The sequence below is a fragment of the Aplysia californica genome, unplaced genomic scaffold (assembly GCF_000002075.1).
Source record: "Aplysia californica isolate F4 #8 unplaced genomic scaffold, AplCal3.0 scaffold00124, whole genome shotgun sequence".
NCBI classification, from domain to species: Eukaryota; Metazoa; Mollusca; class Gastropoda; order Aplysiida; family Aplysiidae; genus Aplysia; species Aplysia californica.
Window position 1 is genome coordinate 1,113,737 of NW_004797394.1, and position 25,081 is coordinate 1,138,817.

Sequence of the window (25,081 nt, forward strand, 5' to 3'; positions counted from 1 at the left end):
GGGGGGGTTGTCAATTGAGTAAATTACATTAATTATTAATTTCACTTTATATTTATTATATATGTCATTATAATTCCCATTGCAACATGAACAAAGATGCACAGTTGCTGAAATAAATTTTAAAACGTTAACTTAGGCCTAATTATATTAAATCTCAATGTAGCCAATGCAAATTGGATAGGTATTAAATTTTATAATATAAATATTATATTGACTGATATTATTTAAGGAATTATTAAGATCCAAGATAGACTTTTCCTTACAATAAAATATAAAGCAAAAGAAAGGGTGAGGAGAGTTGAAATTATTAAAAAATTAGATCTATCTTTATTATTAATATAATACACTAGATCTAGATCTAATTCTACATCAATTGGGAGTAACAACGAAAACAATGATAATAAACAACAAAAAGAAATAGACGGTTAATGTGACTGTACAGAAAACCATAGGGGGAGGGTAGAAGTCGGCGCTTGGCAGGAGCAGCCATTGTGGAAGGTGAATGGTCCAGTCGGTTGTAGCTTGATATTACGTATTTTCTCCCTCTTGTGCCAAACCAAAACCAGTACATTTAAAACAATATAATTTGAAAGCATTTTAAACAAAAAATATAAATTATTTACGCTCTGTTCTCTCAAATTGAGCATCCTTATTAAGTTATCGTGTACTCCGACAATGACGGGCGGGAGCGAGGTCTAAAAATAGATCCACCTCACCTCGGCTGGCCCGGGAAGAAACCGAACAGACGCGATGTTTGGGAAAGGGTGCTCATTTGAGGGAACAATTTCACTGATTGAGTGTGTTTTAAAATAGATGGTTCCAAGTAAATTCGATAGATAAAAGGCCATTACACTTGTATGCATAGGTTTCATTTACTTATGAGTGCTAGATTGTATACAATTTTCGATCAAACTTACCCGATTTTTCACTTGCAAATATCTCGGGATCTACCGACCCGAATCGAAACTGGAAAACGCCATTAGAAAGAAGAGTTCTTTCCGGTTATAAATATGTATCGGAAGTTGGAGTAAATGAAGAAAACGAAACAAAACGCTCGCGTTTTCCGACACACCCCGATCGGATCGAGTGCGCGCCGGCTTCAAAACTGAACGGCCCGTCGGCTCTCGTTTTACGGGCTGCGCGGCGCGCGATAGTAAAGTGCCTATTCTAAATGAATCATGCATATATGAATTATATGATGAAAACTTATTGATATTAGCAATGATGACAAACATTACTTGTACATAACAATGTATTGGAAAAGGCATTCATGTCAACAAAGAAAAAATGTGTACTTTTGAGTTCGACAAATAAACAAGGACATGAGTAAAGAGAAGCACATGACTTCATGATGACCAAAAAAATGCTTTCTCTTAGGACAATTTAATTTCTTGTACGTCAGTCAGTCTTGTACGGCTGCATGACGACACCCCAAGCGTCCTCACTAAGCACAAAAGCTAAATCTATAACCACAGAAATTACCCATCCCTCGAAGTTTTCTCACACATCACTCTCTTGTTTCAGGAACCACAATTTCACTAAAATATTCAATAGGGTAGCATAAAAACACGCAAAACAGTCTTGTATGTCACATTTAACAGTGGATTCTTGTGCGTCACCGCACGCTGACGACAATAACTATTTTCATTTTTCTCTTTCCGCGGTTGCTTCAGCTGTTCTGGGGAAGCGGGTAATGGGAAGTCAATGGAGACTCGAGAAAACAATTATATCTCGGCACTGTTGATGATCCATTCCAAACATAAGTTGGCCAAAATTCGGATTTCTGGTACGTCGCAAAATGACGACAATCACGGCGAATGTTATACCGCCGACTGAAATCGTAGATCTAGGCACCCGGTGTTCCTTTCGCGCGTCACAGCTTTTGAAGTACAGTCGGACCTGCCTTAACGGAAACCTGTATAAAACGGAAACCTGTATTAACGGAATCTCCCCGCTCCCCCCTTGATATATTCCTCTTTAATTACCTGTATAAAACGGAAACCTGTCCAACGCGGAAACGGAAAGAATAATCCGCTCCCTTCCGAGGGTTTCACCTGTCTAAGACGGAAAATGATTTGCCCACTCAGCCCTGATTTGAAACAATACTCGCCAGTTTGGTTCCGCCGGCTCTAAACTTAACGCCATGGCCATGCCGCTGGGCAAGGAAGGGGAGTAGGGGTGAAATGGGGGTAGAAGTTACCCCAGCATGTGAGCCCTGAGCTAGAGACAACTAGTCTCATTGAGCAGAAAAACAGCTCACTCCACTGCTATTTGCAGCTGGCTGAAACAATGAATACAAAACACAAGAGAGAGGAAAGCATGACATGCCCTTTTGAATAATTATAATATCATATCAGATTGTATTTCCATATTCTAAACCAAAAAAAATGCTTTTGTTCAACAGCCATTAAAACTTTCATTTTGACATTTTTAAACAACATTCATACATATTATTTTCCTCATCTTCGTGGATAAATGAGACAGAGTAATTCAATCTTTTTGGGTACTTTCACTTTGTTCATTTTCATTTAGCCATCCTAACCAGGTAAGAATACCTGGTTAGCACAAAACTTTTTGTTAATTTTTTGCTTGAAACGTTTTGTTTTATTGTTCTTCATTTCCATAATCTATATTTCTTCTCTGTCCAACCAGGTATGCTGACCGAAAAGACGCCCATCTGCATCAGGTTGGCCTTTTTAAAATTTCGTACCATTGCTGTTCTTGTAAGATAATTTAGATGGTGTCAGAAAGCAGATCAGAAGAGACGCAATAGTCTAAGATATGGTTGGGGTAGGAAGTGACCATGCTGAAGTGATGACAAACATCTGTTAGTAGTTTAATGTTTATGTTTATATGTTTCTGCTTGTTCACGCACCTCAGAAGAAAAGAAAAGATAAGTACCCTGAGGCTTGCTTTAGATTTTTGTGACTAATATTTCCTGTCAATTTCTTTGAAAATAAAGATTCATTTCGTGTTGCAAATTTAATGGACCCCGTCCACTTTTCTTTTTTCTTTTCGGTATGTGACTCTGCTTTTGTCAGGTATTCTGCTGTCGTGTTTAAAAAAGTTTTTGGGCTTTTTAAAAATATGATTAGATGATTGTTCTTTTGGTTTTCCCTCTTTTGAATTTGTGTTTCTATTTCCTATTTCAGGACATGCAGTACCATAGCAGTCTATTTGCCAACGACAGTGATGACGACAGACCCATTAGCAGCCGTGTTAGTCCCAGATATCAGAACAAGTCCTCTTATATTGAGAGAAATAAAGAGAAAAGAGGTGTGTTTTTGTTTTAACAGCTGAAAAGATCAGAGCAAATAGTTAATTAAAAAAAAAAAATTGTACAATTCCTTTCTGAGTTCATAATTTAAGCTTTTAAAAAAGAAATGCTTCAACAGTCTCAACACCCCCAGTATAGTTGTTGTTCACAAAACAGTACAGGAGTAAACAAACCAAAAAAACCTGACCTATGACCCATAAGACTGCATGATGTTTACTTGGCTTAGCAGCAATGTGTTAATACTATCGTTTAAGATATAGGCAATAGCAAAGTGCTCAGTTCTATGACATTCGCACGTCTTTGGGTAAGCACTGCACTTCATTAAATCCTGCTTTCTCTTGTTAAGTTAGTTGTACCGAGCCAGGTGATGAGTGCAGCTGTCTTTTTGCATTGATTGAATGTACACACTCAGTGTGAGGGTGGGGTGGCAGAAAATGTTTGTAACTACTGATTTCTAAGAGCAGGAGATGACTAATCATGACCACTTTAGACTGGGATTAATGTGGATGGACAGATTAAAAAATATAGAAGAGACACAGTGGTGTCACAGTACAGTGGCAGTTAGTACAGATGACGTTATGGGGAGGTGGCTGCTAATGTAAGTTCAAAGTCTGTTTAAGAAGACATGTGTCAGTTGCATCAGGTCCTCATTTGATTGACGAACTTCAGATTTGATTTTCGGAGAATGAAAAGTTTTGATGTACTTGTATTTCTTATTCCTGGCAACTAACAGGAACATTTTAACAATTTTTTGGAACGGTTGTTTACATATGATGTGACTTTAATAGATATCGTGTTCCGTGTCTTCACAAATGGACAAATCAGAACAGTCTGGGTTTTGTGTATTTTTTGGTATCATTTATTCCTTGCTGCTTTGTGTTGTAGTGTTACAATCCTGTTGAAAGTACTTGAAATGTGTGTTTTTGTTTTTGTTTGGTTAGGTTCCCTCAGCCTGGCAGAGGAAAAGGTCAGTCACTACTTGGCCACAGGCAGCTTGGGTCGACCAATCTCACTTGAGTCCAGTTTCTCAATGCCGGGAGGGGAGCAAAGCGGAGGCGGAGGAATGGATCGCTCATCTTCCAGCAGCCACAGAGACAGATCAGCAAGCCAGAGTGGAGGCGGGGGTGGGGGATCCCATCGAGACTACAACAGCCACTCAAAGTATTCAGGTGGAGAACACAGGGCTTCGTCCTCTTCGTATCATCCTCACTCTTCTGCAGCAGAGCAGCAGCCATCTAAAGGATCATCTTACCAGCAGGGAGGCGATGCCAACAGCCACCCGGAAAGGGACAAAGCTCCATCAGCAACTAATAATGGGAAGCAATCGACCTCTAGCAAAGAACACGGGAAAGACAAAGAGGTAAAGTTACTTGGGTTCTTTTGGGTTATTGTTTTTTTGTTTTTTCGTTTCTTTTGCTTGCCCCCCTTTAGGAAGGCTCAAGTTACTGGCAACTTAAGCAATGTCAGACACCTGACACTTGTATAAATTTATACTGTCCTTGTCGGAACGCTGTAGAGTATGGAGTAATGTTGTATTTAAAGATTTGTTAACACACAGTACATGTATTTCTGGTCACCATATCATGGCCTTGTGTTTTTACTGTCTTTTCCGATTTGTATTTGTTTGTTGTGTTTTTTATGGGTTGGGGGGAATAGTTTTGAATAAGATGAAGACTTATGATAGGTGGTGATGGTAGTTTTTGTGTTTAACTCACTCGCTGCTAGTGCCTAAGCTCAGACCAAGCCGCTGCCTGCCAGCTTTTTTTTGGACATTTTTCAAAATCCAGTTACTCTACCAGTAAGAGATGTTGAGCTTTACAGAACAGAAAGAATTTTGACTCTATGTTATTTTGTTCATGTTTTATAGCTTTTCTAAAAACGACAAATTTCGGTGACTAAAACTTTTTTGGGGGCCAAACTAACCAGTACAATATTTTTGCTGATTTGAGTGTTGCTGTTTCTGTCCTAAAATACACCCAAAAATGTATAAAACAAAACAAAGAAAACTAAATTGATAAGTTTATGAACTTATGCTACATTATTTCAAGCATAACTGCTTGAATCATTATTTGCCGTACTCAGACCTGCCACTCATCCCGATTTGATCAGGGTATCCCGATTTTTTGCCCCAAATCTCAAGCATCCCGATTATCCTGATTTTTTGTCGTTGCGTCTGTTGTGACAGATTCTTAGAAAAAAATATAAAAAGTTCTGCAGTCTCTTTTGGTTGGAAGCACTGGTTGGATTTTTTATCGACAGGAACTTGGAACGCTACTTTCTAAAGCATCTATGCCGAACCTAGTAGATGACTCACGCACGTTATTTCAAATAAAATCGACTGTCGTTCTGCCGTTGCTTTAAAAGCTGGTTAGTTGGGCCCATCATCAAGACCTGTCAGTGGAGCTTTCAAACGCTCATTCGCATCACATGACCTGACCTCGTACGTGTGAGTAGCGCGTGTGTTGGGGACCGTTGGTTGTCGGGGTCAACAAAGTTCATTCACACCGGTCGCATTGGTGGAGGTGTTTGTGTGGACGACCGGGGGAGGGGGTGGGGATATTGTTTTGACACTTGGGCTTTAAGTGCGTGCCGTGATACATGTACTAATTGAGGATAAAGGAATAAAAAAAAAATTAATAAATGAACAACCTTGACGCTATCCTTTTTTTTGGGGGGGGGGGGGGTGCCTTGAGTGTATATGCGATAAAAGTCAAGATAAAAGTCAAACGTTGTTACTATATTATTTTATATGAAAACGTGGGCTTTTTGCATGGATGATTAGAGTTAGGTGTCAGCTATTTGCAAGACTACAAGAGTTTCACTAGTTTCAGGGTCTATCCAACTCTGACTCGAGTAATGTTGTCTTTCAGTTTTCACTCTATTTAGAGGCCCAAACGTGAACTTATTCCTGCAAAATTTTTCTCTTGCATACTTGCCTCATAAAAGGGAACCAGGACCCCCCCCCCTTCCCCCGGTACCCCTTATGACTGATTTGCCGTTGATCCCGATTTTTTTCACCAGGTCCTGATTTTTTTACTCTAAAATCCAGATTTTTAGATTTCATAGAGTGGCAGGTCTGCGTACTAGACTCTAGTTCTAGTACTAGATCTAGTATTAGTACTAGCCTACTGCTGTCGACAGGTGATCTACCTCTTTCTCTCATCTCAAACTATCATCACTATCATTAGTTTGCACTTCATCATTTGAATCTGAGTTCATTGAATCATATAGATTCAGAATTTGTAAAATTACGAGCCATTTTCAATTCATATTGGCATGAGCATCACGTTAGCGTTGTGTAGACTTTGGCCACCCGACGTTCAAAACAAAACCCCAAAATAGGACAAAGGGGACTCTTGTTTAAAAAACAGGCAGAACTTCATGGGAAATCATTCTAATAAAGTGTGACTGCTCTGAGTTGTCAAAAGGATGTTACTCTAGTAATTGGGCTATGCCGTTGCAGCATGTGCGTCGGCAATTAGTAGAAATAAAGAGGAAAATACACAACCGACAGGGGTGCAGTAGCGGCGGTGAGCGGTCGTCTCGTATTGACCAACACAGATGCGTAAATGGTGGTAAGTTAATAAAAACAGCATATTATTTTGTAATGTGTGGTATGTGGAAAGGGGTGCACTGACTGTGTATGAGGGTCAGATAGGTGCTCTTTTGTGTAAGGATAGTAATAACCACTTTTATAATTTTGTTTATTTGTTGCAGCAAGTGCAAAAGTCTGCCATTCGAGTGTGTGGGGACTGGTCAGAGCACATCAGTAGCTCAGGGAAGCGGTACTACTACAACTGCAAGTCTGAGGTGTCTCAGTGGGAAAAACCTAAGGAGTGGAACAGTGAAATGTAAGTTTGAGTCAAAATTATGTCTTCCTGTGTTTGTTTTTTTTTCTCTCTCATGTTAATTTGTAAAAGCAACTAACAACCTTTCCCCACTGCCTCAGGTCGGTGTGTCTCTGTGTCCCTTTGACGTTCTTTTCTTTCAGAGATAATTACTTGATGGGTGAATGTTAAGTATATTTTTAAAAAAGAATTTTGTCTTACCGCTTGTAGACTGTTAAGGGACCAAATTAAACCTATAGCCATGATTATCTTCTGAGTCAATCCATATTACTATAACAGCAGTGGTATTTGTGTCTTAAGTTTTACTGCTCCAGATGAGGAATTTGTAGCCCTTAGTATTTCCAACTGTGAGGTAAATAATGTATGGATTAACATACACTGTTTGGTGCTAGAGTTTTGCACTCTGGCTCCCTGACCATATGGTAAATAAGACACATGTATAGGTATTTGACTGCAAATTTGAAGAAAATAATCTGCTTTGTTCTATAGTGGAAGGTTATCTAACACAGTTGACATCCTATATTTTGATTTACTGGAAACCTCCCAGGGCAGTGTCTTTAGGCCATTCCTAAAGGAAATTGTAAATGGCCTGATTCATCAAATCAATGTCATGCTCATAACAACTGTGCCTGAACTGCAACAGGGAACTGCTGCTTTTTCTTTCCTAATCCTTACTATCGTCATTTTCCTCTACTTTTTTTGTATATTCACCCCTTGGCGCTTATATGACCTTATGCAGTTGCGAGCGCCGTAAAACCTCTAATTAAAAAATAAAGAAAAAAAAATTCTGATATAATTTGTAAAAGATCACCTTTCCCCATGGCACAATCTCGCTAGGCATTTTGATTAAAATTCTCATTCTTTAGTTGTTGTTTTTTTACACCCTGGAGGTATAGGCATTTATCAATTTTTTAAATCAGAAATCGTCCCTACCCCCTCCTTTTTTTGGTCTGAATTTCATTTAAATTGGTATTCAGTAAATTATGAGTAGTTCAGCATTTTAATTTTATTTAATTTTAGCACTTCAGTACATGTTGTTGGATTTTGTGTTTAGAGAAATATGTATTTGTTTTTCAGGTTGTAGACCTTTTTGTTTCAAATTTGTAATGTTTTGGTTCTCGGTTCTCTGACAGGTGTAAAACACCAGATCACAGATCAAAAGATGGACGACCAAAAACACTTGCCTCTGCCAACAAAAGTAAGTAATCCCAGACATTCGCTTTATGAATTTTTTTACTGTTTACATTCTTTGTTAACAAAGGCTGCCCATTTTGTTCAACTTTTTGTCTGTAACTGTAAAAGCTGACACTTTTTCCTTTAAAAATGGCAGTGACAACAAAACTTATTGTCATTTATTCATATTTATCATCATAGCCAAGCCTATTATTTCTTAAATCCTGTTGGAGAAAGTGTGTTTTGTCAAATCGTAGCACTGCTTGTCTTGGGCAAGTTTTAGTACCTAGGGTTAACTGGGAAGGTCTAATGGGTATTCAAATTGATATACAAATATAGTATTGTGTTGTTGGTTTGTGTCAGCTATTATGTTCATGTTATGCAAACCAGCCATGAAAAAATTTGACTTTCAGCAGAAATAAAATTTGGCTTATTATAAGACTCCCTCATGTCCTCTATCTCAATCGGTAAGATCTTACACACTAAACTAATTTGCTGTGTTTCCTTAATTTCAGTCAGTGACAATAGAGCCTCTCGACATTCCAGCTCAAGCGAGCACCACGAGCGAGCTCATGGTCACCGAGGGAACAACACAGACAGCGGCGACCCCCAGCACCGGGGAGAGACTCCCTCTTCTGTCGTGCGCAATGACTTGCACAGCAGCCAGCACGGCAACAGAGAGCACAGCAGGGACAGCCACATGTCCAGGGAGAACAGCCGAGACAACAACTCTGGCTCACGAGACCCTCACAAATCAAACATGGACAGAGGACGACTTGCTGAGAGTTCGTCCACTAACTCCTACCACCATCACAGCGGAATGTCCCGCTCAGGGTCCACTCCCGGTAACGAAGACTCGCAACATATGGACTACAAGCGTTCTCAAACGGAGGGTCATGTATCCTCATCACAGCATGGAGATTACAAAAGGACTGGTGTTGAAAGTTCTCGGAGAAGGCGTGCGGATAGCCAAACGTCTCAGAGATATCACGGTAAGCAGTTTCCCATTTTTACCCTCTTCTATGATCCTGCTACGTTCTCTTACCCACTGGCTCCTACTTTTTCTCAGTGTCGCTTTTGTCTTCTACTGTTTCCTGGTTAAAATAAACTTATTGGTCTTGTTTAGCTTGTTAATGCCTTTTCTTCTGTTTTGTGAGTTTGTTGAAGTGACAACCATTCTAATGGCCATGTTGATTAGAGTACTCTTTTTTTTTAAAAGTGCAAATGCATTGGTTCGATTCTAAAATATTTTGGTACATTTTTTATTTTGCTCCAGGATTTCTCTCATTGCTCGTGTGGTAATGGAAAATATCTCATAGGACTGGTGTCATTGTTCATTATTCAGTTGTGAATTTGGTTATTTATGTTACTAACTTGGATATGAACATAATATGAAGTAGTGGATTCTATTTTTTACTTTTTGTCACGTTGCTCTTGGGAGCATATGGTATATCGACCACACAAACATCATTCACTATGTTGAAGTTTTAGTGAAGTTAAAAAACACTATTTTGAGGTTGAAGTGATTCCACACCAAATGTTTGGCTTGGAATACTTCAAATTTGAATCTTTCTAGTAAATGAAGTTCCCTTTATTAATGTTTAACATTTTTCTGGAATGATAAAGTATGCGAATGAGGTATAAACAGATGTTTTTCAAAATGAGGGAGTAGAAAATGTACTGTCATTATACCACTGGTCACAGTTTAAAAATATGATGGAACATTGTATTGTCAAGTTTTTGTTTTTATAATGGATAAATAACAGGCTGTTTTGCTACGGATGTTTAAATGTAGACACCAGAATAAATCCTGTCAGAAAGTGTTGTTGGAATCACTTGAGATTTAAATTCATGCCTGGCATTATCTAATAGTGGCATTTATTTCCTCTTTTACCATGTCAGTTATGATAATCAGGTTTTTTAAAATTTCCTTCAAGACCTATCCTGTAAGGGTTTTGTACTTGGCATCATTGCAGACACTGTCAATGTATGATTTTTTTCAAATCATTTAAAAGCATCTATCACAATGTTGTTATTGGTAAAGCCTCATTTTGTCAACACTTACACTCTCTGCTCTTTTAAAACATGCACTTGGTATTTCTTTTTTTTTTTTTTCATTTCATTATTATACAATTCAAGGTTTTCCAAAATCCTGTAAATTGTTGACAGATATAGAATGGACTCTCCCCAAAATTGATCAATATTAGACAGATGGTTTTATCTGGCGCTCATATTACCGTATATGCAGTTGCGAGCGCCGTAAAATCTCTACTAAAACTAAAAGGTGGTTTAACAGATTATGACAGATATTGTGTTTTTTCTTCAGTTGTGCCATTTCCCATCTTCAACACTTTATTATACTTGTGGTTATGATTTATTTTATTACCAAAAAAAAAAAAAAAAAAAAAAAGCTACTCCGGGGGGGGCAGTGCCACTGACTGTTGTGTCTTCAGACCATTCCTAATAGGGGGACATTTCTCGTTCAAGCATAGTAGAATTGTAAATGGGGTGACTCATGTCACGCTCCATAACTGTGCCTGATCTACAACAGGGAACTGCTGCTTTTTCTTTCCTCATCCTTACTATTGTCATTTTTCCTCTACTTCTTTTGTATGTTTGTCACTCTCTTGTGACCTGCTATTTCCGGGGTGCCTTGATAGTCGAAGCAGACCTTGTGCTGTTGAAGCTAGAGAGGTGAGCAGTCTTAAGTCTGATTCCCTGTAAAGACTTCTCTGTTGACACCCACCCTTTGGCACTCATATGACCTTTTATGCAGTTGCCAGCGCCGTAAAACCCTCTACTATAAAAAATTTTTTAAAGCAAAATTTTTACATACTGTGCCTCTGAGTGCTCACTCAAATAATTGGAATTGTGGAAACTTTGAAATTCTTGTGCTGAACGTTTTTGTTCAGTGTTTCTGTTTAGTTGTTTCTTTGTCCTCTAACTTTGTCCTGCACTTTTGTTTTATTGTTCTTTGTTGTAGGTTTTTTCTTGTCCGGGTTCTCTTTGATGACACTTTGGTTATTTATTGCTCTTTGTTAAATTAAAGTACTTGATAATACTGGTGTACAAGGAATTTGCTTTGGGCTTTAACATTAAACTGATTTTCGTAGGTGGTTGGTGGGTGCTCTGATGTTGTTTGCTCCTTCTTTCCTATCAAACATCTATCGTCCTTATCTCCCCTCCTTCTATTTTTGTTTGTTACTGCCTTGTAACACCCCTAATCTTCGGCACTTATAATGACCTTATTGTGTTGTAAGTGCCGTAAAACTCTTATGAGACTTAGCTTAAAACTGATTTTCACTGTTTCTGCCGTGAATACTCCATATATTCAAGCAAAATGGATTGAAAAACCTTTGCAGAGACTAAGAGATGCAGAACACAAAGCTGAAATGTTGGGTTTAAGGCTCCAGTAATGGAATTTGTTTGCTGTTAGCATGCGAGTGAGCACATTTAAAAATGGTGATGAGGATTTCTAGCCATTTTTTATAATAAAAGGCAAACCTTGCTGCATATAAGGATGTTATTCTTGAAAATGGTGCAGTGAGTGATGAACATGAGGAACATTTTCACCAGGACAGTGCAGCTGTGAAAAGTGACATCTTGTCAAATTTTATGAATTGATAAGAGCTTACTTACTGTTGGTTAGTTAAAATCAATGTATCAGAACCAAGAAATCAGCAGATGGTTACAGAGTAAAACCGCCACTTTTGAATTGTTAGAATTTGTAAATAAAGAAAACCTGATAATCTGGCAAACTAGGCCTTAACATCAAATTAGACAAATTTTAATACTATTTTTGAGTTCAGTGTCCCAAAATCCATACAGAGTGATGTTTGAGCACCGAAGCAGAAACTTAGAAAATTTGTAGACCAGTGTAATCTGTTCTCTGTTCTGATTCTGGCATTTTCATTATTTTTCTTCCGTTTTAGCTGTCTTTTGTACTACCCAATTCTTTTTCTGGGTATTCAAGAAAACTGGATTTGTGTGTATAGTTTTTTGTGTGTTAATGTTTAATGTTTTGGATTGCGATTTGTTCTCGTTTCGTGAGATATTCATTGTCTTTCCATGGTGGCTGGTTTATGTGCTCTATATCTACTTTTTTCACATTTTAATGTCCTTGTTCTCCTCTGTTCTGGGGAAATGTTTGACGACATCACAAAGACATGTTGCTGAGTGGATCTTACATTTGTCACATGTGCAGTCCTGTGTGTGTGTGTGGGCGTGCATGCGTGTGTGTAGGTTTGGCACGTGTGACTGAATGAGTGTTCTTTTTACCTGAACAGACAATGGAAGGGATCAGTCGCTGTAGCCAGAAATCCTGAGTGAATATATTGCCACCATCCAAATTCAATGCACTTGTGACATTTTCAATATGTTCACTTTTTTCAATGTGCTCAAGTAGACTTCTAATCCTTGAACTCTTTGACAGAAAAGAAATGAATGTTGATAGGTCTAGAAGTTAATATGTCTCCAACACTTTTGTAAGGTCTTGACTTTATATAGAAAAGGCACATTGTCTCCGTCTTTCTACATAAATGCGTCTCTGTTGTTTCACTTTCACACAGCTAGCCTTTTTACTAAAGGATCCAAATTGTCTCTGTGGGTGTTATTTCCTATGTATGTGTATTGAGTAGAAGGGTTTGTAAGTACAAATGGTCACAATGAGTCAATAACTCCAGGCAATGCTGGGTCCATAGAAAAGCCTCTGAGATGCACTAACATTATCATTGTTATCATCACACCTCTTTTCCTGTCACAATGCTTGAGGCATTCATTTTTACCAATCTAATTGGAGTTTCTATTCCTCGCAAGAAATGAAATGCGTAAACAATGGGTCATGCAATTTCCTGTATGTAATAGGATACAAATCTAGACTTGCTAGCTCATCAGGGTAAAGAAACAGGCTACGAAAATCACCTGGTGAGAATATTATATGATCAACAGCTTATTAACCATGTTAATGTCACTGTGATGGGTCTGATGTTTGGCAGACTAGAAAAGAATCATGATCTTAAAATAGTGAGAGTTGAAAGTGATAGTTACTTTGGAAGTGGGGATGAATCTGATCAGGAAATTGAATTTGCCATCCTTTTTTAAAAAAATGTCCATATGTATGTACCCTCTCTAGTAGTAGTAGTAGTAGTAGTAGTAGTATAGGGTTTTACGGCGCTCGCAACTGCTATTGTCATAAGAGCGTACCCTCTCTGTCTGGATAATGAACTCGAGAAAATAGCACACACACACACACACGCACGCACGGGGGAGCCATTTGTGAAGCAGCATGGTGAAATCAAGCGCTTCGTCATAATATATATATAATAATGCAGTCAAGGGAACTGGCATTTTTGTGGCTGTTGGAAAATTTTTAAAAACATTTTCTCTTTTTGGCTCTTTCAATGCCTTCTATGTCCATTTAAGAATCTTTGTGGATTTTACTGAAAAATGTTCATTAAAAGCACTAAAAATGTAGGTTTTCAGTTTCCAAGGACAAGGTAAATGAACAAGCTTTTGGATATACATCATTTATGGTAAATGAACAAGCTTTTATCAAAAACTCCATGTGCCCAAAAATTGACAAGCACCACAAGCACCTCTATTGTCTTTATATCCCCTCCTTTTTTGTGTTTGTTACTCTCTTGTAATACCTCTAATCTTCAGCACTTATATTACTTTATTGTGTTGCAAGTGGCATAAAACACTTAGTAAAAATAAAAATCTAATTCGCAGCGAAGAGGTTAATTTGCCGTATATGCTTACTAAAACAAAAAGGAAGGCAACTGGTCAAAAATATTGTATTTCTTTACGTTGTTTTTTTAAGTCTTAAGTTTTCATAAAAGGCTATTATAAGTCGATGTGCTTCTGATTCAGTCAAACTGTTCTGTTCTTTGTGAAGTGTGGTGGCTGCTTTCATACGGAGTTCTTGTTGTAACTACACCTAAAGCCTAAATGTCTGTAGGCCATTCGAGGGGGGGGGTATTACCCTGTTTTTATGCTCTGTAGAAGTGTAAATTGGCTGATCAATGTCATGCTCATACTGTGCCAGAACAATATGAAGGGAACTGCTGCTTTTTTTTTTATTATCCTTACTATTGTCATTTTCCTCTACTTCTTTTGTATGGTTTGTCACTCTCTTGTGAACTGCTATTTCCGGGGTGCCTTGATAGTTGAAGCAGACTTTGTGCTGTTGAAGTTAGAGAGTTGAACAGAGTAAGCCTGATTCCCCGTTTGGACTCTGTTGACATCCACTCTTTGGCACTCATGCGACCTTGTGTGCTATTGCGACCTTGTGTGCTATTGCGAGCGCTTTAAAACGGTACTAAAACAAAGACAAAAAGCCAAAATGCGCAAGCTATTTTTTTTCTTTTTTAAAACAAAATTTTAGAACTTATTGGCAGACATATATATGATATTAGTAGTAATTTGTGTACAAGTGGGAAAGAAAAGTGAAGATATAAGTTTTTCTTTGTTGTCTTTAAAAAAAATTGTATTCCTGAATAATATCCAAATGATCTTTTCCCATTTTCAAAAGGTTCAAGAAGTGTTATTTTATTATTTTGGTCTCAATCTGAAATGGTCTTATTATATTATGGGTGTCTCACAGTCAAAATGATGACATGGTAATTTGCTTTTTGCTGGTTGTTTCAATATTTCATCAAATAAATGGATGTCATTAAAAGGTCTGCCACACTGTTCATTGACTATTTCTAGGGATGTTTCCCAAATTTCAAATAGTTTCATGCAGGAGGACGCAACTGTGAGATCCTACTTTTTAAAAACTTTCCCTCTGTTGTTTCTGTCCGTCTGTCTTACTTTTTCCAAGCTCTAATTGATCATTATTCATTATTGTGTTGGACTGCTTCTCGTCATTCAAACAAACTGTTCGTGTGCTAACCGTCAGTCATGATATTATTCAAGAGTGTACATTGAGACTTAATTTTGAAACATTAATTCTGACCATGATACTAAATACTTTTCACTAAAAGAGTTAACCACTGACTGAAGTGTCTTTAGGCCATTCCCAAAGGAACATTAGCATGTTCTTGTGCACAGTAGAATTGTAAATGGGCTGATCCAACAATGTCATGCTCATAACTGTGCTTGAACTACAATAGGGAACTGCTGCTTTTTCTTTCCTAATCCATTCTATCGTCATTTTCCTCTACTTCTTTGTATGTTTGTCACACTCTTGTGACCTGCTTTTTCCGGGGTGCCTTGATGGTCGAAGCAGACTTTGTGCTGTTAAAGCTAGAGAGGTGAGCAGAGTAAGTCTGAATCCCTGTTAGGACTTCTTCTCTGTTGACATCCACCCCAAGGCGCTCATATGACCTTATATGCAGTTGCGAGCGCCGTAAAACCTCTACTAAAAAAAAAAGCCAAAAAAAACTAAAAGAGTTCCTGGCAATAGATTAAGATTCATCTTCGTAGGTGGTTGGTGGGTGCTCTGGTGTGGTTTGCTTCTTCTTTCCTGTCAAACGTCTATCGTCTTTATCTCCCCTCCTTTTTTGTGTTTGTTACTTTCTTGAAACACCTCTAATCTTTGGCATTTATTTATATGACCTTATTGTGTTGCAAGTGCTGTAAAAAACTAGCATAGGCTCCAAAGCAATGGACTTTACTTCTCTTATTTCATGATGAATACTCCCCATTACAGTGTTTCAGCAACTCACTCAACTCACTGTCAGGACAAGTTAAAGAAAAATATTTGTATGCGAAGTAATCTGAGTGAGAATTAGAAATAAGGATGAAAATTACCACTTTGGAAGTTAATACCAAACAATCTTGTAAAGTTACTTCTTTGGCTTGTATTTCTGAAAGGCAAAGATCCTAGCTAATGAAAGGAAAAAATGAAATAGAATAATTGATGCCCAAGCAGTGAACTGCTACTTCTTTTCTCACTGTCTGGTTTGTTTACAGCGTAGCTTGGTTATAAAGCTGGTATAGCAGATGTCCTTAAATTTGTCAATGGAAGGTGTTTGCCTTGTAATTATTATTTTATAATATAAACAGTTTATGTTCCCTCTTTTTTTCTACTCAATACTCTTTCAAGCTAGAAATCGTTTGATGTGACTAGTGCTTTTAATTTAAATGCCTTGCATTGAAGCTTTGCAAAAGCAATGTTGAACTCTAGCAGTTCTGAAAATAAAAAAACAAACATGAAATGTGAACATCTTCCATTCTTTTCCCCACCCTGCTGTCCACCCCTCATCTTCTTTATTTTATTGCTTTTGTTGTTTTTTCTTCTGTACACACCTGCTACTACTTATTTAACTTATGCACATATTGTCCCCATTAGTTTATCTTGTCGATCTCTGTCCATGACTATCCCTTCCTTTGAAAACACACACAAGTGAACACTGGCTCACATACTATACATACATACATACATACATGTAATAGCGCTTGAAACTCCCATTGATCTGCTCAAATGCCCCAACAATCAGAGGCTTTCACTTTTGCTGTACATATTGAGGTTTGATTCGTGTTGAATTTTGGCTTTTAAAAAAATGCGTAGTATATCTTTCAGAACTCTTGTAATTTAAAAAATCTAAGCTGTTTTAAGAGAGACAAGACCTCATTCAAAGAGTTTACCAATTTTCCTTTACTTTCCTGAAATCCTGTTGTAATAGTTGTTGTCATCTTCTTTTAGTGTCAATGTGATGTAATAATAACACTGTGAGTCAATTTTCCCTACTTTCTGTTTTTGTTTCAGACACTGGGCAGGTTCCAATAGATGACATGGACATTTCCCCCTCCCCCTCTCCCTCTCCATCCTCATCACGACCTTCCTCGGTGACAGGCACCCCCCAGATGCCGGCCACCAGCACACCAATCGCGACTGCCACCACCCCTGCCCACAACGCTAACAGCACCCCTGGTGGGCAGCGGGCGGCTTCCCCTCAAGGCTGTCCCATCCCCACTTTGGTCAACAGGCAAGCTGTCACAGAGGGAGGAAATTATGACAAAAGCAAAAGTAAGTGTGATAGAAGTACTTAACTTGCTACAACGTGCTATCAATGTTGCAAGAAAAATGAGTAATTTCATTGCTCCATTTTATGCCATCAAGTGAGAGTCCAGTGGAGTTGCTCTCTTTTCTTGTGACTGATAAATATTATTGGCATGTTTTGAAACATTTAAAATTGTTGATGTTTTAACAGTGTAAATTGTTTTAGGTCTCATTTCAAAGGATTCACAACTGAGATCACTGAAGTGTGTCCTGTCTATGGAACTCTTCAGTCAGATGAGTTGTATTTTTTTTTTTAAGACTTGAAAGGAATGTTTGATAGTTATGATTTTAACCCTCTTTATTTGATGTCGCATGCAGATATTTTTATTACTTGACAATGAATTAGACTACACATGACTTGTTGTTCAAGTCAGATTGAGACTTCATTTACTGCTTCAAAAATTCTAGTTAAGTTTGATGTTTATGTGCGCTGACTGGTCTATTTTTTTTTTCTCTTGTCTAATAATTTACTGCTCGCATTTTGTACATACAGTCGAAATTGTCCAAGACAGCCACCCATTGTCAAGGAGAAAAGTGGTTGTCTTTGAAAAGTTAACATCGTGGAGAGTCTTATTGATGTATTAGAAAAAAAAACAGCTGCAAGGAGGAAATAGGGGGGTGGTTGTTTGTACAGTCAGTACAGGTGATTGTCTTGGGAAGATGACCGATAGAGGAGGTACAACAGTATTGTTTTTTGTTTTAAAAGTTTTTGGTTATTACTGTACAACAATATGATAGACAGACAATGAATGATAGTGGTAGTAATGAAATAAAGAGTTGAATTTTTTTTTTTCAGCTATTCAGACACTTCAGGAGTTGCAAAAAGCTTTGAGTATGCACATACACAGGGCTCAACAAAGTACCACAAGTAAGTGTATATCAAGTATTCTGTTAGTGGTGTATATTTTGTCAGTTTTTATGCCTGTGATTATGGGTGGTTGGCAAGTGCTCTAGTTTGGTTTGCTCCTTCTTTCCCAGCAAATATCTGTCATCCTTATGTATCCTCTTTCTTTTTTTGAGTTTGTTACTCTCTTGTAACACCTCTGATCTTCAGCACTTAAATGACCTAATTGTGTTGCAAGTGCTGTTTAGCTCAAGGTGAACTGTGCAAGAGACATTACTGATATACTGATAGAGAGAAAAAACATGCCTCCACTGCATAAAAGGTTATGTGTGTGTGTGTGTGTGTGTGTGTTGCATCCCTTGTCGATTGGGCTATGAGCTGGTTTTTTCCAAGGGTCCTCTTAGAGTATTGTAGTTATAGCTTTCTAAAAATAGTGTTTTGCCTTTTGGCAATGTGGGAAAGTTATTCCCAGAGGTTCTTTCTTGATGGATGACAGGCGGAATGACTGTTTGGTCCTGTTTCTGTTCTTTCCATTTGCTTTTCTCTGTTAGTCCGTCTTGCTCTTTCCAGGCACTAAATAAAATAACACTGACAGTTTGTGTGTCCATGTGTTTTTGTTTATTCTCATCACCTGCCACCCAGAAAGGCTCTCCGTCTGACTGTTCTGGGCAATTTTCTCTACCTCGAGCTAGCTGTGCCCCATGTGCCTGAGATCTGCCTCTAAATCTGGTGTCCGGATGGATCTTTGTCTTCTTCTCTTCCTACTGCTCTTGGGATGAATATATAGCAATGCCCACCGAGCGCGTTTTGTTCTGCCGATTTTTGGCCCCCGCCGCGGGGGTGTTTCATGGGACAAACTAACGCAAAGGTTGTTGTCTTCAACTCGCTTTCACGCCGCTTCTCGTGAATGGATATGAATGAAACTTGGCAGCCAATTAGAAAAGAGGCCAATCTCGTAGTATGCAGTTTGACAACTTTGTACCCATCCAAGAAGCAGTCGAAAACGTTTGCGAAAGTGGTTGATGTGGTGCGCTTTGAAGATTTTTCGGAGCTGTGATTTGTCAAACTGACTGATACGTTGTACACCATTTTTCTTTATTCTCTTAAAATTTCATGCTTCTGTGTTTAGTGGTTTTGGCGTAATGTTTAAAAATGTGGGAGTAACTAAGGGAAAAGCGGCATTGCCATTTGCGCGTGCTGGGTGAACAACCGGCGGCTGGGAAATTTCCACTGAGTGACTTCATCAGCCATCGGTCGTCTCGGGCGCTACGAACGAGGCCCCGCTTATATGAACCGGAAAGGGGGGGAATGATACATGGAAACTAAACAGGGGCCTTGATAACTTGCATTTGTATTGCATTTTAGTCACAATACGATAGAGGTAGTCATTTTTATTTGCTTAATTGCATGAGAGAAGAATAGAAACAGAAAAGCAAACATCTGAGAAGTGGTTTCACATTGTGTTTGCGTTAGGAAAGCCTATTTCCCCCCTCTTGGGAAAGCACACACTTGGACTCGTCCTGTTTGCTCAGTTTGGAAAAGTGAGGCATTAAGATTGTTTTTAAAGAGTATGGTACTTATTTAGTCCAGTCTGGGAAGATAGTCCCGTTTATTCATTGTTGACGCGTGCGTGAGTGCGCGCGCGTGCATATATGTGTGTGTGTGTGTGAGAGAGAGAGAGAAGGGGAGAGGGGGGGGGGGGGGGTAAATATGTTACATTTATAGTATGAGTTGTAGCCTACACATGCGAAATATTCCCATGACTTGTAAACTATAATAATATTATCTTAACGCATCACACGATAGGACACTGTCCAACAATGGATATATACAGAGACGGTCTTATTTTCTATTACAAAGTGTGCATGCTTGTACTAGTAGAGAACTGGATTTATTAGACTAATAAATCCAGCTCTCTACTTAAATTTTTGTGACAAATTGATCCAGTGCATTGCTTAGCAAGGAGGAATCTTTTACGTTGCCAAGTTTCATTCAAATATCATGACTTTGGGAGAAGATATGACTGATAATCTTTGTAAATCTGTAAGGAACGCCACTTTTTAAAAATCTGTAAATGTCTTTACAACTCAAAAAGTAGGATAGATATTATTAAAAATCTGACAGCATGACTAGATTCTGCATTAAAAACTGTACTAGACGGCCAAGTTTCATTTACATACTCCAAGAAATAGGCGAGCTATAACAAATATTGTCTCAAAACACACAGAAAACCGCCACATTTTTACCAATAAACGTCTTCATAACTCAAAAAATAGGATAGCTATGAGAAATCTAAAAGCAGGACTAGATTCTGCACTAGCAAATGTACTGGGCTGCCAAGTTTCATTTAAATACTCCGTGAAATGAGTGAGTTATGACGAATATTGTCTCAAAACTCACCAAAGAACGTCCCATATTTTGGGGTTTTTTTTCATTACATAAAAGTCTATAAAAAATTAATTGATTAAAAAATCCGTAACTTTTTTGTTTATTGATAGATTTCAAACATTGAAAAAGTTCCATTCTCTGTGGAGATGCAGCTACAAAATGCACCTATTTGCAAACACTTAAAAAATCTGACAAAAAAAGTTTTTTCGTGGTCATTGCTAAAATATATGTGTGTTTGTCGTGACGTTGTGGAAACGGGCGCTCGGCTATTTTGGGCATGTAGTTGTTGGTGTCATCTTACAGCTTCATAAGGTGGGGCGGGGGCTGGTGTGAGAGGTAAAATTAACGAGAAAATGGGCACCAAAGTTTTGGTGGCTTCCAAGGACTGGGTGTTTTTGATAACTGCGAATTTACATTTTATTTGATCAACGTTTTTGAGTAAGATGTAAACTGAAATAAATTGACATAAAAGATACGGAGTCATAAAAATTAAGAGAATGGCCAGAAAAATGCTGGTTTCTTTTGATTTAATTATTTTGACAAGCGCCTGATTTCATGACAGTTATTGTGTCTATGTACTTCCTTCAAAAGATGTTAATTCCTTCAACCTAAGCTGAACTCAAAAGTTAAAAGTGTCTATTCTTCACCCTCTCCTCTCCCCAGCAGGCCAAGGCCCAGTGGTACCTGGAGCAGGGCTACTCAGCACTCCCATGGCCACCCCGATGAGTGCCAGTTCCCTGATATCCTTGCACCCTTCGACCTTTCCTTCGGGCTTGCTACCGATGGGCCCACAGGGACAGCCGATGATGCCCACAGCTCTTGGGGAAGAGAATGTTGGAGGTCGGGCGAGTCCGGTCTCAGATACCAGTTCTCAAAGCTCTTGGTGAGTTGTCAAATATTGCTGTTTCCATCAAGAAATTGTGTGAAGTGACAGTTTTTTTAATAGTTTGAAAACATTGCATATTTTTTTCAGTTTCTTTTTCATGTCTCTTCTTGCTTGTGGAAATAGTTTTTTGGCTTCACTATACTTTTTTGCTTTCCTTTGCTGTATGTATGGCTGGAAAGATCTAAAGTCAGGCCTCTTGAGCAAAACAGCCTCTTAAATTATCTGAATTGTGTCGAGGGGGTTATAAAACACCTACAACGAATGAATCAGTCTTTTTTGGTCTTGTTTTTAGTTTTACTTCTGTATTTTCAGTGGTAGTCCAACACCGAGTGACAGTAGCTCTCAGAATGCTGCGGTGAACTCACAAGCCCTGACGGCGGCAGCCATGAAGCGGGAGGAAACGGCCAAACTGACAGCCTCACTCAGCAACTACTACAATGAGAAGCTGATCGGCCATGTGTTGGGCTGGCAAGCAGATGGTGTGGAAAAGCAGGTAGGGAGATGATCCATTGAGGTTGCTGTGGAACCTCCGAATTTCGTTCCCAGCAGTTTTGCCTCTTTTGGCTATTTCATTTATGTTTCAGGGGTCCTCTATACCCTCAAGCCTCATGCAATAATCTATCTACTTCAGATGGACGTATTATATATATATCAATGGAAAGGGAATTGGATGGTCTTTCAAACTTACCCAATATATTTCATTTTTGTCAAGCTGTCTTGAAGTGGGACCTTTTTTTCTTGTAACTAAAAATTAAAATAAAGACAGAAATCACACTTTTCCAAAAGTCAGAAAGAAGAGATGAAAAAGTGTTTGAGAATCTAGAGTTTACTATTATTTCATGGAAAAGTGCATTCAGTTCTGCATATTATGTGTCAAAGAAACAACTTTCTGTTGGAAAATAAAGAAATGAGAACCATTCCAGTATATCCTACAATTCCTAGTTATTGCCCTTGAGTCTGGAAATTTCATTTCATAACTTTTTGCTCTCAAGCCTCCTGCAATAATCTGCAAGGGAATTAAATGGTCTTTCAGACCTAGCCAATAGATTTTATATTTTTCAAGCTTTCTTGAGGTATGACATATTTTTCGTGTTACTAAAAATAGATGCAGAAACAGAAATTGGACTGCCCCAACAACCACAAAGAAACAATTTTTTACAATTTACAGTTTACATTAATTTGATGAGAAAGTACATTCAATTCTGCATGAAATATGTAAAAGACACCTCATTCTATAGAAAAATTAAGAAATATGGGCCGTTCTTGTGCATTCTACAAAGGAAGTGTCTAGGTGGACCCCAAAAATGTTGCATTGTGATTGGCTCGCCGAGCGAGCGGTAGGTTACATTGGCTACTATGCAAGGCTACTGATCATCTTGGGCGGTATGTCTATCTAGTGTTACTATAATTAATTTATCTTAGCCCAAAGAGACAGTATTTAAGGAATAAACGTATCTAGATCTCTATCTAGATTTTATTGGGCACTCAGCCAAGAGTGTGCCGTTCGGAAAGTAGATGAGATCTAAATTTAGATCTAGAAATCCAGATTCTAGATCTAGGATCTAGATCTAGATTATCTAGGCTACACAGCGAGCTGTTCTCCAATGTCAGAATCCTTCATCCTGAACTGAAGTTAAGAAATATGTGGCACTCCTGTGGGCTACAATTGCGGTCCCATGTGCACTGGGCTAAATCATACTAATCTAGATCTAGGCCTAGATCTAAGTGCGCCTGTAGTATTTCTTATGTGTTTCGCATTTAGATTTAGATCTAAACTGAATTAAGATTATATCGAAATTCTAGATCTAGATTTAGATCTATATCTTGATCTAGATCTATATCTTGATCTAGATCTAGATCTTGATTCTAGATCTCTAGACATAGAATCTAGATTTATTTTTCAAGATTTTAAATCTAGTTTATCTAGGTCTAATCTAGATTTAGATCATCTACTTTCCCAACTGCACACTCTTGGCTGGGTGCACAACAAATCTAGATCTAGATACGTTTATTCCTTAAATACTCTCTCTCTCTCTCTCTCTCTCTCTCTCTCTCTCTCTCCCTCTCCCTCTCCCTCTCCCTCTCCCTCTCTCTCTCTCTCTCTCTCTCTCCCTCTCCCTCTCCCTCTCTCCCTCCCTCTCCCTCTCTCTCTCCCTCTCTCTCTCTCTCTCTCTCTCTCTCTCTCTCTCTCTCTCTCTCTCTCTCTCTCTCTCTCTCTCTCTCTCTCTCTCTCTCTCTCTCTCTCTCTCATTTGCACGGTGCGAGCTAGGCGAGAAATCGTCAGTTAGTGCCCTTGAAATTGGAAATTTCAGAGCGAGAATTTTTAATAAAAGTAAAATCCTGAATTTTAATACATATTTTATATTTTAAAGTCTTTTTAGTTGTTTTTATTTGATAAAAATACCTAACAAACTTTTTCTTTGTGAAAGTAAATGTATTTTATGGGCGAAATACCATGTCACCAGCCATCGTATATATTTATTCAATATAGTAGTGCATGAACTGCTGGGAGTTAATGTTCATTAGATAGGACAGAGTTAGGCCGGTCCCAGAGTGGCTCTGTAGGTCTGACCTGTAGCTTGCCTAGCGCGCGCCGTCTGCGTTTCAGTACAGCCGCACTGTTCGTTAACTTCTGTGTCTGAGTGATCGCTCTCTACGTTTCAGCACAGCCGCACTAGGCCAGAAGCACACAGGCCTACGAATGTAAACAGTCGAAACTAGGTCATCCTCTCGATTTGAAATTTTAATGTAGGATGAAGTGCATTTCTTGGGATCTTGCGGCCAAGTGTTGATGCTAACATCAATATCTAAAAGTAAAGCACCTAATAATACTTACTTCTTGCTGATTTTGATGATCTGTGAAGAATTTCAGTCGAAAATAAACGCGAAGCGAGGGTACGTGCAAGACATGTCAGACGTGTTTTACAACACTGTTGAATAGCACGTCTGTGGCACGCAGCTCAGCTGACAACAGACAGACCATACAGTGACGCTGCTTAAGCTCACGATAATGTATACTTTCATTTGCACGGTGCGAGCTACAGGTCAGACCTACAGAGCCACTCTGGGACCGGCCTTAAATGAGGAAATTCAGGTAAAGTGCCCTTCTCAAGGACACAAAGTCCAACTGAACTGGGCCTTGAACACCAGCAATCGCTATCTCAGGATTCCAAGCCCAATAGCGTAACCACCAGTCTACCAAAGCCACCAGGATGCTAGGAATAAGCTGTTACTGAGATGCTCTGGCAAGTTTTTGAGGAAAAGGCCTCATAACTTTGATGTGGTTACATGTTCTGTTTGCAGTTAAGGACCTTGCCTTATTGACATGTGTAGTGATTACTGAAGCCAGCAATAACAGTGGAAGCTTACATGGACTTTTTGTTATCACACAAAATAGGCAAGGGGTCATATGTCTTCTCTCTGCACTAGGAAGAGGATTTAATTCCTCCATATCATTGCTGTCTCAAGCAATTCCCCTTGGTCCAATTTTTTATTTTTACACCCTCCCAAAGTTCTTTCAAAGATGCACGTTTCAACACCACAAAAATGCAGTTAAATACTATGGTCACGGCTTGATATATGGCTTTTCTTATGGACCTGTCCGGGGTGCAATGACGTTGTTGCCCAGGACAGGTAATACAGGCTTAAGATATTCTTG

At 38.6% G+C, this 25,081-nt stretch overlaps 1 protein-coding gene across 2 annotated transcripts in view; it reads left to right on the forward strand.

Annotated features, from left to right (window-relative positions):
• The window catches only part of LOC101847183 (WW domain-containing adapter protein with coiled-coil), a 40,769-nt gene that overhangs the window by 8,061 nt on the left and 7,627 nt on the right, over positions 1-25,081 (forward strand). Inside the window, exons 2-11 of one of the 2 annotated variants that reach the window (XM_005096249.3) lie at positions 2,653-2,686; positions 3,153-3,276; positions 4,219-4,637; positions 6,995-7,128; positions 8,259-8,323; positions 8,814-9,290; positions 17,012-17,272; positions 18,102-18,173; positions 21,201-21,420; positions 21,736-21,916. In XM_005096249.3, coding sequence (XP_005096306.1) covers positions 2,653-2,686; positions 3,153-3,276; positions 4,219-4,637; positions 6,995-7,128; positions 8,259-8,323; positions 8,814-9,290; positions 17,012-17,272; positions 18,102-18,173; positions 21,201-21,420; positions 21,736-21,916 — 1,987 coding nt within the window. The remainder of the gene's footprint in view (positions 1-2,652; positions 2,687-3,152; positions 3,277-4,218; positions 4,638-6,994; positions 7,129-8,258; positions 8,324-8,813; positions 9,291-17,011; positions 17,273-18,101; positions 18,174-21,200; positions 21,421-21,735; positions 21,917-25,081) is intronic. The other variant, XM_005096250.3, reaches the window with a different exon arrangement.